Here is a 15351-nt window from a genome sequence, read left to right on the forward strand (position 1 = left end):
CCTGCCCAAGGACTCTAACAGCCCCTCTCTGATGTCCGTCATGACATATTACCGTCACTCGTTCTGGAACGATACATAAGTGGCATCATCCGCTTGCCGTTTATTACTGAGGGAAAAAATGAATAAAAACTAAATGACATCATCCAGTGTCTGCTCTTGAGTGCTGGCTTTCGGCTAAGCAAGATGTTTATAAGATTCATGCAGCTGGAGATGTGCAGCTTGTTCCTTTCCACTGCTGAATAGGAATCAGTTATTTCAATATACCACACTTTGTTTCTTCATCTGCCTGTTCATAGGCACCTGGGCGGTTTCCTGGTTGGGGCTTTAATGAATGAGGCTTCCGTGACCATCCTGTGCAAGTGTCTTTACAGGCATATGTTTTTATTTCTTTTGGATGAATGTCTAAGGCTGAGTAGCTGGGTCATATGGCAGGTGAGAGTGTATACGAATCTTCCCGCGTGGCTGTAACACTTTACCCTCCCGTTAGCAGTGTGTGAGGGTTCCCGTTGCTCCACATCCGTGTTAGCACTTGGTGCTGTGCCTAATTTTAATGTTAACTGTTCTGAGGGGGAGGACTGCTATCCTACGACCATGTTCTCATTTGTTTTAACAGATAGGGTCTCACTATGTTGCCCAGGCTGGACTCAAATTCCCGAGCTCAAGTGATTCTCCCACCTCAGCTTCGGAGTAGCTGGAACTACAGGTGCGTGCCACGACACCTGGCTCCACTGAGTTTTAACATGTATCTGAGTGAGGCAGTGAATTTTAAAGAAGCCTCTAAGAATCCTCCTGCCCAGGCCAGGCTGCCTCCCCTCCCGAGTACTCCCGTGCCTGGCATACTGCATAGAGAACCAATGGCCCTGCATGAGGACTCACCTGTGAGCCCGTACGTGCAAGGCGGCGCTACAGACACAGATCCCTCGCCCAGAGAGCCACACTCCAGGGTAGTGAACAGTTGGCTCTTTCCATAAAGAGCAGATGGTAAATATTTCAGGCTTTGCAGGCCATGTAGTCTGTTTTGGCTGCTCACCTCTGCTATTGAAGGGTGACAGAACCTGAGACAAATGTAAATGAATGAGAGTAGCTGCATCCCAAAGTGATTTATAGACACTAAACTTGAAATTTCGTATCATCTTAACACCATACATTACTCGGATTTTTTTTCAGTCCTTTGAAAATGTAAAAGGTATTCCTAGCTTGAGAGCTGTATGAAAACGGGCAGGGGACCAGATCTGGAGGTGCCTGTGCTCGGTACCCCGTTTCAGGCAGGCAGAGCAGCCAGCTAGGGGCACTTCTGTGCCAGGCTAACTGTCAGAAGCAGCTTTGCAGAGGACCAGGCAGCCGCCGCGTGGAGCTGCAGCATCCCACCTGTTCCAGGAGGCAGCTTCCCCAGGATGAATCCAGGTGAGGACGCACATGCCTCCCAAGGGAAACACCAACAGGCAGAGGAGGGTGAAAGCCAGGCGGGGAAGGGCTTGAGAGTGCTGGATTGGTGTCCACAGCCCCTCCCTGCCCAGCAGGCGGCTCCCACACTTCCAGATTACAGGGCTTCCTCTGTCTCCCTCTGGCCTTGCTGACCTCAGGGCTGCTCCCTGCTTGCCTGGTCCCTTTGGAATCCACACATCAGGATGCCCACTGGCTTTGGCCCAGTGTTCACCTCCCCGCTGGCTACCTCAAGTCTGTCTTTGCCCTGCCCATGCCCAGCCTGAGGACCTGCCAAGAAGGGGTCTGGGGCGAGGGTGTAGGACACTTGTCTTCATTGGGAGGTTTGCAGGAAGGGTGCTGGACTCAGACCTACACCCAGGGAGTGGAGCCTGCAGCTGTGGAGGTTCTGAGGAGGGCCCAGCAGGCAGGAGGACCTGTGTGGAGTCTACTGCTGGCCCCCCAGCAGCAGGTCCCCAAGAGCAGCAGCTCCAGCCCTTGGAAGAGGGACACACATCCCCACAAGGAACAAAACACAATGGCCGGGTGCGGTGGCTCATGCATGGAGCCTCTAAGAATCCTCCTGCACTTCGGGAGACCGAGGCAGGTGGATCACCTGAGGTCAGGAGTTCAAGACCAGCCTTGTCAACACGATGAAACCTCGTCTTTACTAAAAAAAATTAGCCAAGTGTGATAGCAAGTGCCTGTAATCCCAGCTACTGAGGAAGCTGAGGCAGGAGAACTGCTTCAACCCAGGAAGTAGAGGTTGCAGTGAGCCGAGATCATGCCAAAAAAACCCGAAAGGCATGTCCTGAGCCGGCAGACACTGGCTTCCTCCTGGGAGGACTGGCTGCTGGGCAGATTCCTTGTAGTTTGTGGAGAACGCCTGGGTGTTGCTGGCACCACTGGCCTTAACGAAGGACCTGGAGCCCTGTTGGGTGTGGGCAGGGCCAGGAGGCATTGCATAAGACAGGAAGGAAGATGGTGGAAGGCCCATTACTGTGGGATGTGGGACCCCACAGGCCCATGGCCCAGGTCCAGGGAGATCTGCCACACCCACAGATGCTGCCCACGAGGGGTGGCTGCCAAGTGTGCCCAGAGTGCACTTGTACACACCAGACTGCAACGAAGAGCTTCTCCAGACCCCGCACCTCACAGCCCGTCCGTGCCCGCAGCCACTGTCCTTCCTAACGGGCCTGAGGTCTGGTGCCCGAGGGCTTCGAGTAACAGGAGGTGCTGCCTTGGTCTAGTCTCTCGCCGGGCATTACTCATCCGTGTGGGAGGGCGAGGTTGTGGGTGACTCAGCTTCGTGTGGGTGTGAATATGCCACAGTGTATTTATCCATTCCGGGGATGACAGATGTTTGCAGAGTTTCCAGTTTGGGACTGTTCTGAATAGGGCTGTTCTGAACACTCTTGTACTTGCCTTGGGGTGAGCATAAGCATTCATTTCTGTTGGGAGTTTTCTTTGGAGTAGAATTGCTGGGTCATAGGGAGGCGTTTCTTTAGTGAACACTGCCAGTTTTTCAAAGGGATTGTACTAACCTGTAAGGAGTTGTGTTGGTGTAGAAACCGAGGGTGCCGAGAAGCACATCAGGGTCAGTGGGTGACATCAAGGACACTCCCAAAGTGATGTTGAGGGGTTCCAACTTGAGATATTCAGGGCCATTTCACAGGCATCCCAAAGGACAGGGGCTCCAGTTGACACTGTCAGCCCTGACAAGAGAGGACTGAATTCGAATCTCCAGCATTTGCTGTAGGGTTTGGATTGAGGAGAACATCTGTCATACCAGCCTGGGAGGCTGGAGGTGGAGAGCAGCTTTGAGGGAACTGCGGGCCGCGGAGACACAGGCTAAGGAAGGAGGTGGAGCCCAGGCAGGCTGGCAGGCTGGGCGGGTCCCACAGGTCCCCAGAAGGTACAAGGGTTTGACTGCCTTCCCCTCCAGAACCCGTGTTGAAATTCCATTGCCAGCGTAATGGTATTGGGAGGTGGGGTCTTTAAGAGGCGATCACGGTAGGAGGGCTGCACCCTTATAGTAGATTTAATGCCTTAGTGAAAGGGCTTGGGAGTGGGTTCTCTCTTGGCTTTTCACCTTCTGCCATGTGAGCATGTGGGCTTCCTCCCCTTTGGAGGACACACCTTACAAAAGGACACTGTGGAAGAAGCGAAGGGCCTCACCAGACCCCAAACCTGCCGGCATCTTGATCACACACCGAGAAGGACACTCCATCCTTAGACTTTTCAGCCTCCAGAACCATAAGGTTGTATTAGTCCATTTTTACATTGCTCTAAATACTTGAGACTGAGTAATTTACAAGGAAAAGAGGCAGCTAAACGCAGTGGCTCATGCCTGTAATCCCAGCACTGTGGGAGGCTGAGGCAGGCGATCACCTGAGGTCAGGAGTTTGAGACCAGCCTGGCCAACATGGAGAAACCACATCTCTACTAAAAGTACAAAAATTAGCTGGGCATGGTGGCACACACCTGCAATTCCAGCTATTTGGGAGGCTGAGGCAGGAGAATTGCTTGAACCTGGGAGGCAGAGGTTGTAGTGAGCCGAGATTGTGCCATTGCACTCCAGTTCTGGGCGACAGAGCAAGACTCCCTCAGGAAAAAAAAGAAAGAAGAAAGGTTTAGGCTGGGTATCGTGGTTCACACCTGTAATCCCAGCACTTTGGGAGGCTAAGGCAGGTGGATCACTTGAGGTTAAGAGATCGAGACCATCCTGGCCAATGTGGTGAAACCCCGTCTCTACGAAAAATACAAAACTTAGCTGGGCATGGTGGTGCATGCCTGTAATCCCAGCTACTTGGGAGGCTGAGGCAGGAGAATCGCTTGAACCTGGGAGGCAGAGGTTGTAGTGAGCTGAGATCATGCCACTACACTCCAGCCTGGCAACAGAGCAAGACTCTGTCTCAAAAAAAAAAAAAAAGGTTTATAGCTGGGCATGGTGGCGCATGCCTGTAATCCCAGCTACTGGGGAGGCTGAGGCAGGAGGATCACTTCAACCTGGGAGGTAGAGATTGCAGTGAGGTGAGACGGTGCCACTGCAGCCTGGGGATAGAGCAAGACTCAGTCTCAAAAAAGAAAGAAAGTAGGGGGTTCAAAGTGGCTCCCGCCGGAGGTCGTGACACTTGCGAAGGCGAGGTCATCAGTTCAAGGCTAACCTCATAAGCTCAAACACATTGGCAAAAAAAAAAAAAGAAAGAAAGTAAAGAAAAAAAAAAGAGGTTTAATTGGCTCATGGTTCTGCAGACGGTACAGGAAGCACAGTGCCGATGTCTGCTCGGCTTCTGGGGAGGCCTCAGGAATCTTACAATCATGGCAGAAGGCTACGGTGGGAGGCAGGCAGATCACATGGCCAGAGCGGGAGCAAGGCATGGGGCAGGGGTGGGGCACACACTTTTAACCTGAGAGAACTCACTATCTCAAGAACAGCATCAAGGAGGTGGTGCTAAACCATTCATGAGAAATCTGCCCCTTTATCCAGTCACCTCCCATCAGGCCCCTCCTCCAACACAACTAAACATGATGACAATTCACCACGAGCTTTGGGTGGGTAGGTCTTTGTGTTTTGTGTGGATGTGAAGCTCAGTGCCTGGCCAGCAGTCGGTGCAGTGCAGACGGAGCTGGCGTGTGAGGAACAAAGGATGGGTTGTTTGCTGGTGGCGTCGGGGTCTCACTGAGCTGCTGTCCCCTCGGGGTGGGAGGGAGGTGGCCAGATGGAGGACTCCTCCTGGGTTGTCTGCACACTTGGGTGGCGCAGAAGCAGTTCCTAGGGACACTGTTTTCTAGAGCTACTTCCACAGGTGCTGCGCTCATCTTTCTCACTTAATTCAGACCAGCTGGAGAGAGCCAGGCTTTCTCAGTGTGAACCTGGCGCTTCATCTGGAGAGGCGGTGAGCCCTGCCGGTGTGCTGGCTCCTTCCACTCAGTGCGATGCTGGCAGGTGCACTGGCTCCTTCCACTCAGTGCGATGCTAACCAGATGTGTGGGAGGACCCCTGAGTGTCTCAGTGCTGATTTCATCCCAGGCCTGACACTGACTGAGCAGGAAGTGCTGGGCTGCAGACACGCACATCATCGGTGGCTCGGCCCGGCCCTCTGAGTCCTGCCCCGTGGATGAAACCACTCGCCTGGTCACTCTAGGGCAGCGGGGAGTGCAGTCCAGTGCTCAGCTTCACAGTGACCACCACAGCTCTCAGGGTGGTCCCATTTCACATCTCCCCTCTCCCCAAAGTCAGGAAATGTTTCTGGCTCAGAAGACAGCAGGGTTGTGGCCCTGGAGTGTGACCAGCTTGCTGTCTCTTTAGCTCACCTGTTCCTCACTATCTCCTGTTAGGGGAGGGCTGCGGCAGGGTGCCAGGTCTACTCTAGCCCCAGCTCTGGAACTCATCTCGCAGTCATTCAGTAGCAGCGGTTAGGTGCCTTCACAGATGCCTTGAAGCCCCCCAAGAGCCCCTGCACCCCCACCCGCACACTGGGGAAGTCCTGCTAGAACCAGGCCTCTGGGTTAGAAAGGTAGCCTGCCCAGCTGCAGAGATTCACACATTGCACAGTAAAAAAAATGTCCTGGGCTGGGCACAGTGGTTCACGCCTGTAATCCCAGCACTTTGGGAGGCCGAGGCGGGTGGATCACGAGGTCAGGAGATCGAGACCATCCTGGCTAACACAGTGAAACCCCGTCTCTACTAAAAAAAATTAAAAATAAATAAACTAGCCAGGCATGGTGGCAAGTGCCTGTAGTTCCAGTTACTGGGGAGGCTGAGGCAGGAGAAATCGCTTGAACCCAGGAGGCGGAGAATGCAGTAAGCTAAGATCGTGCCACTGCACTCCAGCCTGGACCACAGAGTGAGACTCTATCTGAAAATAATAATAATAATAATGTCCCAGAGGTGCTCACTAAGCAGGTGGGATTTTGGGTTTGCGGCTTTGGGAATGTGCTAGTCACAAGCCCTATGGAAAGTTTTGATTTGTAAGTTTGCCTCAAGTACCATTTGTGCTTCTATAAGCTGTGTCCTAGAGGCCTGCAGTGTGTTACTGTGTAATATAATACACTGCATATGTTGTGTGTAATACACTGCGTTATGTTACAGCCGCGTAAGTGACCTTCGTTCTTCTCAGTGCACGGAATCAGGCTCAGTTAGGGTTTGTCCCCTGGGCGGCTAAGTTTCGTCACTGCATGACACTGGAGTCTGCCATACCTCTCCGCTGCAAATCCCTTTCCCTCTTATAGCTACTAAGGTCATGTGAGAAGGAGTTAATCCCCTGTTCCTCTGTGGCCGTCGTCCAGTGGTTCTCACACCTTCCCCTGCGTTGACTCCGCGTCCCGAAGAGAGGAGCGGCTTCCTTCTTCCCCATCTCCATTTCGTTTTTTCTTAGTATCGCTCTGGTCTCATGGAGTATTTTTCCTTTGTCAGTGTGTTAAAATCACAAATGTCACTAGGAATATCTGTTGACACACCCCAGTGGAGGGAGGGCATCATTTCCAGTGTCATTCCAGCTGGTGGGCTCCTTATGACTTTGAGTTTTATAATTACCAGCCTCTCAAAAATAATGTATTTCTTATTTATCTCCGTTTCCTGAAAGCCTGGGTCTGTGTTCATTTGCAAACATGAAATTGACCAGCACAGATCTGCCAGAGGCGTTGCTGGGATCCCAGAAAGATTTTCCCTCTGCACCTGCGTTCTCAAGGGCCAGCGGTGCTTCTCAGTCACTCATTTTACCAGCAATCGATGAGACACTCTTCAGGTCCTCAAGAAGCCTAAGCCTAGGCAGACCAAAAACGTCTGTTTCCCACACCCCACTTCTAAGTCCCACAGCATCTTATTCCATTTACAAGACATCGTTTGTCTCTTTTTGTGAGGCAGAGGACAGGGGACTTGCTACAGACTGAATCTTAAATACCTATTTAAAAGAACTTTAGGCTGGGCACAGCGGCTGGTGCCTGTAATCCCAACACTTTGGGAGACTGAGTTGAGTGGATGGCTTGAGCCCATGAGTTCAAGACCAACCTAGACAACAACCTTGTCTGTGTAACAAATACAAAAATCATCTGGGCGTGATGGCATGCACCTGTAGTTACAGACACCTGGGAGGCTGAGGTGGGAGGCTCACCTGAGTCTGGGAGATTGAGGCTACAGTGAGCCGTGATCACATAAGTGCTCTCCAGCCTGGGCAACACCATAAGACCCTGTCTCAAAAAAACAAAACAAAGCAAAAAAAAGATAAAAGAACTTAAAAGGTAATGTATTGTCTCCAACAACACAGAATAGCTCACTACAACAGTAACTAAATCAGAACCAACGTCTATCCCTTCTTAGCAACTGAACTTTTTTAGATGACCTCCCAAACAGAGAAGACAGAGGCATAGAGGACAGTCTGGAACACGGGTTCCCCGATGCTGAGGTGAGCAGATCTTTGGCCTGGTCACCGCTCTGATCCAGGCTGCCAGAACAGTCCTTCCTCTTAGAGGGGCAAACCTGCTTTTCAGCTTTAAAGAAAAATGAAAGCATTGCCCAATTTCTTTCTATTTTGCCTGTGCTGAAGCCTGGCAGTTTTGCTGCTAAAATGAATGATGAAGCTGAATCCACCTCTTGGTTATTTAGGGAAGGAAAAAAATCTTTTCTCCGGCCTATGTTAGGGTCTCCAGCTAGGGGCCTTTTAATTACACCAGCCAAAGGCAATTCAATCAGGCAAGAGAGAAACAAGTTTATTGGCATGTGCATTGCACTTACGGTACCTGACAATGAGTAACCCAAAATGTGCTCAGAACTTTAGCTCATCTGTCATCCTAGGCTGATACAAAGGAAAAGGCCTGGAGCTTCTGGGCAGGGGAGGCATGTTATGGGAAGGTGTCTCGGTCCATTTTGTGCTGCCGTAACAGAATGGCACAGACTGTGTAACTTACTTTTTAAAAAACTGTCTTATCTGGCTCATGGTTCTGAAGACTGGGAAGTCCAAGACATGGCACTGGCATCGGGTTAGGGCCTTCCACGGGACGACGTAGTTGGGCCTTCCCTCGGGCCAAACTCATTTTTATAACAAGCCACCCCCACAACGGCATTAATCTATTCTTGAGGGTGGAGCCCTCACGGCCTAATCACCTCTGAGCAGTGCTACCTCTTACGCAATGGCAACTGAATTTCAACATGAGTTTTGGAGGGGATATTCAAACCTCAGCAGAAGATGACCAGGAAAAGTATTTACCAGCAAGGGTTGTTGAGGAAGCTTTGCTACACAGATTTAAGTCACTACCTTCTTCCATTAATAAGAGTTGTTACAAGATATCATCTTCCTTGCATGGGAGAGGGAGACATGGAAATTTCCTTTATAATAAATGTGAATTTCTTTTACAAAATGAAAACAGTTTTTAGAGCTTGTCCTGTGGTCTGCTAGTTCTTTATTTTTTTGAGACGGAGTTTCGCTCTTGTCACCCAGGCTGGAGTGCAGTGGCACGTTCTCGGCTCACCGCACCTCCACCTCCTGGGTTCAAGCAATTCTCCTGCCTCAGCCTCCTGAGTAGCTGGGACTATAGGCGCACACCACCATGCCCAGCTAATTTTTGTATTTTTAGTAGAGACAGGGTTTCACCTTGTTGACCAGGATGGTCTCGATCTCTTAACCTCGTGATCCACCCGCCTTAGCCTCCCAAACTGCTGGGATTATAGGCGTGAGCCACCGCGCCCAGCCAGTCTGCTAGTTCTTAATGGCCTTTAACTAACTAATGGCCTTTAACATCCACATGCAAACAGGCATATTTTGGGGTGGCATATCCCAGTGCCCCTCAGATGCCTCTTTTGTGAACTGTCCAAGTAGGTGCCCACCTCAGGACCTTTGCATTTGCTGTTTCCCCAGATTCATTCATTCCTTCATTTTTATTATTTTTTTTTTGAGATGGAATCTTGCTCTGTTGCCTAGGCTGGAATGCTCACTCCAACCTCCACCTCTCGGGTTCAAGTGATTCTTCTGCCGCAGCCTCCCAAGTAGCTGGGACGGCTAATTTTTGTATTTTTAGTAATTGCAGGGTTTCACCATGTTGGCCAGGCTAGTCTCAAAGTCCTGACTTCAAGTGATCTGCCCGCCTCAGCCTCCCAAAGTGTTGAGATCACAGGGGTGAGCTACTGCACCCAGTCCATGCCTTTATTTTTTTGAGTCTCAGCTCAAATATCACCTCCTATAACTAACTGCTCAACTTGCTCTTCTTCACAACACTTAAAACTATCTAAAAATTATTTATTTGAAAATGATGGCCAGCATAGTGGCTCACGCCTATAATCCCAACACTTTGGGAGGCTGAAGCCGGTGAATCACCTGAAGTCAGGAGTTAAACACCAGCCTAGCAACATGGTGAAACCCTGTCTCTGCTAAAAATACAAAAATTAACCAAGTGTGTTGGTGGGTGCCTGTAATCGCAGCTGCATGGGAGGCTGAGGCTGGTGAATTGCTTGAACCTGGGAGGCGGAGTTTACAGTGAGCTGAGATTGCACCACTGCAGTCCAGCCTGGGTGACAGAGCAAGGCTCCATCTCAAAAAATAATAATAATAATAATAAATAATAAACAATTTATTTGAAAATGGCTGAGATAATCCTGGGGATTGTTTAGCCACTCCAGTGATATCAGTGGCCAGGGGAGGTGAGGAGACATGATGGGGAGAAGGCCCCTCCCTGTGTCAACCATGCACATCATGAAGGGTCATATCATGAAGATTCAGTATTGCCCTAAGTGCCACAGGAGGGGCGAAGGACCATGGCAGCTCCCAGGAAGAAGAAATTACATCTGGTAAGATAGGTGTTAAAAAAAAAATTCAATAGCATTTGTTAAAGCATGGCACCAGACTATTCATGACCATCAGGGCAGGTACCGGGACCACTGCAACTGGGTCTTACAGCAGGGGAGAGAGACTGGGCTCAACTCTGAAAACAGCATGAGCAAGTGGGAATTTATAGCCAGGGACCATAGGGAGGGGTCAGTGGATGGACAGTTACTAAGAGGACACTTCAGGGGCCTGGGGGATTCTGGCTAAACCACCTCACAGAATTCCTGCTGAAGGCAGGCCAGGGAGATAGGACATCATGGGGGATGGTGGAGCATGGGGAGCCTGATCAGATGCCACCGAGGGGGATGAGATATCAGGGGCAGGGAGTCCTTGCTAAACTGACAAAACAGGGATTGCTAAAACGGATGTCAAAAGGAAGTGTATAATGGCCCCAGGAGAAGGTTCAGAAGCCTAACTGAACCTTCTCCTGGGGCCTTTCGTAGGATCATGGAAAATTTCATAAAGTGTAGCTAGAAAAGAAAGGACTTAGGCCGAGCACAGTGGCTCATGCCTGTAATCCCAGCACTTTGGGAGGCCGAGGCAGGTGGATCACGAAGTCAGGATTTGAGACCGCCTGGCCAACACGGTGAAACCCCGTCTCTACTAAAAATACAAAAATTATCTTGGCATGGTGGCTCGTACCTGTAATCCCAGGCTCTTGGAAGGCTGAGGCAAGAGAATCACTTGAACCCGAAAGGCGGAGGTTGTGGTGAGCTGAGATCGAGCCACTGCACTCTAGCCTGGGTGACAAATCAGTGTCTCCATCTCAAAAAAAAAAACAAAAAACAATTAGTCATTCCTTTTAGCAGTACAGTGGTTTATGATGTTAACTTTGAGAATAGATACACTGCTCCAGGCGTGTGCAGTGGAGCAGGGCTTGGCTGCTTCCCTTATTAGCTGTGTGGTGTTAGGGAAGAGCTGACTTCTCTGTGGCTCACCTTTTCCATTGTCAAGCGGGGGGATAGTAGCAGGCTATTTGCAGGGGTCAGAAGTTAACACATGTACAGTGCAAGTCATGGTCAATAAGTATCAGCTCCTCCATTCTTTGCCAGGTGTGCACCCCAGCTGGGGGATGAACCTTTACTACACCGCAGCGGAAAACATCTTTGCACAACTTGCTTTTTGTTTTTTGAAGCTTTCCTTGAAATCTGTTCCCCAGAGTGGTAGGAGTGGTCATAGGGCACCATGGTTTTTATGACTTCTGAATTGCCAGATCACCATCAGAGAGATTGCATCAGTGTAAACAGCTTGCAGTCAAGTTCACCCCCACAGCCCTGCCATCTGTGCCCAAAGTTCCATCTTTTTGGCTCCAGAATCCCTAGGATATAGTGAAGAAGTGAATCCCCGAGCTGCAGCTGGGTGGGCTGTGGGGTCATTCCAGATTGACTAACCTCAGCCTCTGAAGTCTGCAGCTGGAAGGGGCTCCAGGTAAGACGGTAACTTTGGAAGCATCACAGTAGGAAAACTACTGACCTGGACTTTTATGGCAGCTCCTGCGGGCAGTTTGTACTTCCATGAAATTCAGTAACCTTTGTAGCCCCTTCAGCCCAAGACCACCAGGAGCAAACCTGGAGTCCCACAAAATCGGGTTTACTGACCCACTGCAATGAGGGAGAGCCTCCCAAGAACGTAGGGAAAGGCAGAGTTCTTACGGGATTGGGGGAAGGCGGAGTTTAGGCGAACTTTACTTGAAGCAGGGTTCCCACAGGCTGAGGCAAGCAGGGATGTGCTCCTTGGGGACCAAGTGTGGGAAGCTGTGTGCAGATGCCCGCTATCTGGAGCTCCAGCCTGGGTTGGGATGGAGGAGGCTAGTCTCGGTCAGGGGCTGAGCTCCCCGGCCAGACAGGCATGTTTCCTTCTCCCTGCTGTAATCTCAAAGCGCACAGCGACTGCCAGAGGGTGTTTTCGGGAGCAGGGTTTCTTGGAGGGCTACGGGGCCGCGGTCCCTCCGAGGAGGGGTCGTGGTGGCACTTGGCTGGGACCGCCTCGCGCCCTCGGGAACGGGCGTCTCCAGCTCACCGGCAGCTGGTTTTCTCCACGTCTGTCGTCGGCCTGGAGCGGCAGGCAGATAGCTGGTATTTTCAGAGCCGCCCTGCCCCGGACGCAGGGGACCGGGCCCAGCAGTGTTGGTGAAGGCCTTTCACCAAGCTGTAATCAGTTTTTCGAACGTTTACCAGGCCGCGGCCACAGCCGGGGCCCAGCGCTCCCGCGGGGCAGCCATTGACCGGGCGCAGGCAGCGCCGGCCGCAGTAACCCCTCGAGGGCCGGAGGGCTGGGCCCCTTTCCCGCACCGCCCCCGGGCTGGCAGGAGCGGCCAGGACCGCACGCTCGGAGGCCCCGGGTCTCTTGCCCACCCCCCCCGGTCGCTCCCACTTTCTGTCGGGCTTGCCCAGCGGGGAGGCAAACCCCACTCTCAGGTGGCGTGGGCAGGTGGAGCTGCGGTCTCGGAAGACACCGGCGCTCTCAGCTTTGATGAATCTGGACGCCCGCCCCGCCCCCGGAGGCCCCGCCCCTCCCCGGGAGGCCCCGCCCCGCCTCCCCGGAGGCCCCGCCCCGGCCCGGCGCAGCGCGCAGGCGCGGCCCGTCCCGCCCGCAGAACCGCAGTGCCGGGCGCCAGAGCCGCTGCAGCATTCCCGGTGCTCGCGTCTCCTGCCGCTCTCCTCCTCCATCTCCTTTCCTCCGTCTCGGCCGGCGAGATGGCGAAGCCGCTCACGGACAGCGAGAAGCGAAAGCAGATCAGCGTGCGCGGCCTGGCGGGGCTGGGCGACGTGGCCGAGGTGCGGAAGAGCTTCAACCGGCATCTGCACTTCACGCTGGTCAAGGACCGCAACGTGGCCACGCCCCGCGACTACTTCTTCGCGCTGGCGCACACGGTGCGCGACCACCTGGTGGGCCGCTGGATCCGCACGCAGCAGCACTACTACGAGCGCGACCCCAAGGTGAGGCGCCGCCCCGCTCTGCGCGCCTGGGCCCGCCAAGGGGGCCCCTGTCCCCAAGCGGCGCCCGCGGGGGTCTCGCTGCGGGGCGGCCCGCCCGGCGCTGCCCGAGTGCCTCCCAGGCCTGCGGCCAGGCACAGCGGACTGGGCAGTCGCCTGGGAGCTGCGGCCGGCGGGGGCCGGGCGTCCCCTGCCCAGGGCCGCGCCCACAGGTCCGCTCTTCTGGGAGCGCGCGCCTGGCAGGGTCTGCAGTCCCCCGCATAGGATGCTGAGCCCGGGAGCCTGGCAGAGGTCCCCGGCCTCTTTCTGGCCGTGCGCTTCCGCGCTGGCTGCCGAGCCGGTGCTCCCCGCCCTTGCCCCCCGCAACCCTTTGTTTTCCTGCAGCAGCCTGTGGAAGAAAATGGGACTGGAACCAGGCCTGGGCAGCCTTGTGGGTTGGAAGCGGGTGAGCTTGGTAATCTGCAAGGAATTGTGAGACTTTTGTGTGTGCACTGCTTAGAAGAAAATCACCGACGATGCCTGCTTCACGCAGGAGGGGTCCGAAGCTCGGAGATGGAGATGGAGCCCTCGAAGAAGGCTCTGTCTTAGAGGTTCCCACACCTTCGTTGGAGAAATTTACTCGGGTTAAAGTTGACAGAGATTGTCTAATTGTTGCTTTTTATATCTTGCAAAAATTCGTTTGCAGTAGTGAGACTTAAAAGTCACTGATCGTCCCCGTTACTCTGAACCGTATTAACTGCGGGCCTGTGTTCTTCCTGTTCTTCTGCTATTCCTAAGTCTGTATACACATTTTTAAAAGTATAATGCACGTGCAGGTTTTTAGCTTCTCTTTTTCACTGACAGCTCTGCAGGTCAGTGGGTAGGCCTGGTCTCAGTCTGAGAGGTACATGGTAGTCTTGCACAGCCCCCTGTTGCCAGTTTCTTTGTTGTTTGTTTTTAAACTTAACCATAGAGGATTGCGTCTTGCTACTACACTAATGTAGAGGAAGAACTGGTGAGGAAAGGACGCTCTTGCAGACCTGAAGTCACTTGGCAGATTTCACTTGCAGTGTACACCTAGGCACTGAGCACTTGCTTTATGGATGGTATTTTAGAATATTTTTGTCGGGCATTAAGATATGTTTAATACAGTTATTACTAAGACTGAGATTGGTTGCTTTTCCAAACTTATTCTGGGGCGTTCTTTTTTTTCTGAAATAGGGATGGTAAAAAGGACAGATTTGTTAGAATACCAACTCTTCATATTTAGTTTGCAAAACATAGAAAGAAGTGGCAACAAATGGCCAAAACAGGTTATAACAAGGGCTTGGGATGACTTTGCCAGGAAAAGCAGCCAAGACGCAGTAGCTCCCCCAGAATTCCCTGCTGTTGATGCAAAACATTTTTTTTTTTTTTTTGAGACAGAGTCTCACCCTCTCACGCAGGCTGGAGTGCAATGGCTCAATCTCGGCTTACTGCAACCTCTTCCTCTTGCCTCAGCCTAGTGACTAGCTGGGATTACAGGTACACACTATCATGTCCAGCTAATTTTTTTTTTTTTTTGAGACAGAGTTTCGCTCTTGTTACCCAGGCTGGAGTGCAATGGGCGATCTCGGCTCACCGCAACCTCCGCCTCCTGGGTTCAGGCAATTCTCCTGCCTCAGCCTCCTGAGTAGCTGGGATTACAGGCACGTGCCACCATGCCCAGCTGATTTTTTATATTTTTAGTAGAGACGGGGTTTCACCATGTTGACTAGGATAGTCTCGATCTCTTGACCTCGTGATCCACCCGCCTCAGCCTCCCAAAGTGCTGGGATTACAGGCGTGAGCCACTGCACCCAGCCCGCAACATCATTTTTATTGTCTAAGTGGCAAATGGCGAGGGCACAGCTTTGCCTTTGCATTCAAGGGCATTTCCCTGGAGCTGCACCAGGACTTGGCTCTACACTTTAGGGTGCCCACTTGGGTGTTTATGTATAATCAGATCCTGGAGAGGCCGGCAATGGCTCAGGTATTACGGAAATGACCTTCATGAACAAGTCAGTCCCTGCAGCAAAATAGGTTTTCTGATCTCTGTGGGGTCTGTTCTGATTGTCTCCTGTGGTGGCTGTGGGTGGAAACCTTCCTCTTAAGCCACACAGTCTGTAAGTTGTAAAGCTGTAAACCTTCCTCTTAAACCACGCAGTCTGTAAGTT

The 15351-nt window shown here is 52.2% G+C and overlaps 1 protein-coding gene and 1 long non-coding RNA gene across 3 annotated transcripts in view; one reads left to right on the top strand and one right to left on the bottom strand.

Moving 5' to 3' along the window:
* Nucleotides 1–1085: 1085 nt before the first annotated feature.
* LOC118153594 (uncharacterized) lies at nucleotides 1086–12489 on the bottom strand. Its single transcript, XR_013535150.1, has 4 exons — nucleotides 12261–12489; nucleotides 10884–11006; nucleotides 7539–7614; nucleotides 1086–3137 (listed from the first exon to the last, which is right to left on the bottom strand). It is a non-coding gene; the product is annotated as an uncharacterized LOC118153594 (long non-coding RNA).
* Nucleotides 12490–12833: 344 nt separating this feature from the next.
* PYGB (glycogen phosphorylase B) overlaps nucleotides 12834–15351 on the top strand; it is a 56947-nt gene continuing 54429 nt past the window's right edge. For both annotated transcript variants that reach the window (XM_008995871.5, XM_035298524.3), the window contains exon 1: nucleotides 12834–13180. In XM_008995871.5, the coding sequence (XP_008994119.1) occupies nucleotides 12938–13180 (243 nt within the window). In that variant the 5' untranslated portion in view covers nucleotides 12834–12937. The remainder of the gene's footprint in view (nucleotides 13181–15351) is intronic.

The sequence above is a fragment of the Callithrix jacchus genome, chromosome 5 (assembly GCF_049354715.1).
Source record: "Callithrix jacchus isolate 240 chromosome 5, calJac240_pri, whole genome shotgun sequence".
NCBI lineage: Eukaryota > Metazoa > Chordata > Mammalia > Primates > Cebidae > Callithrix > Callithrix jacchus.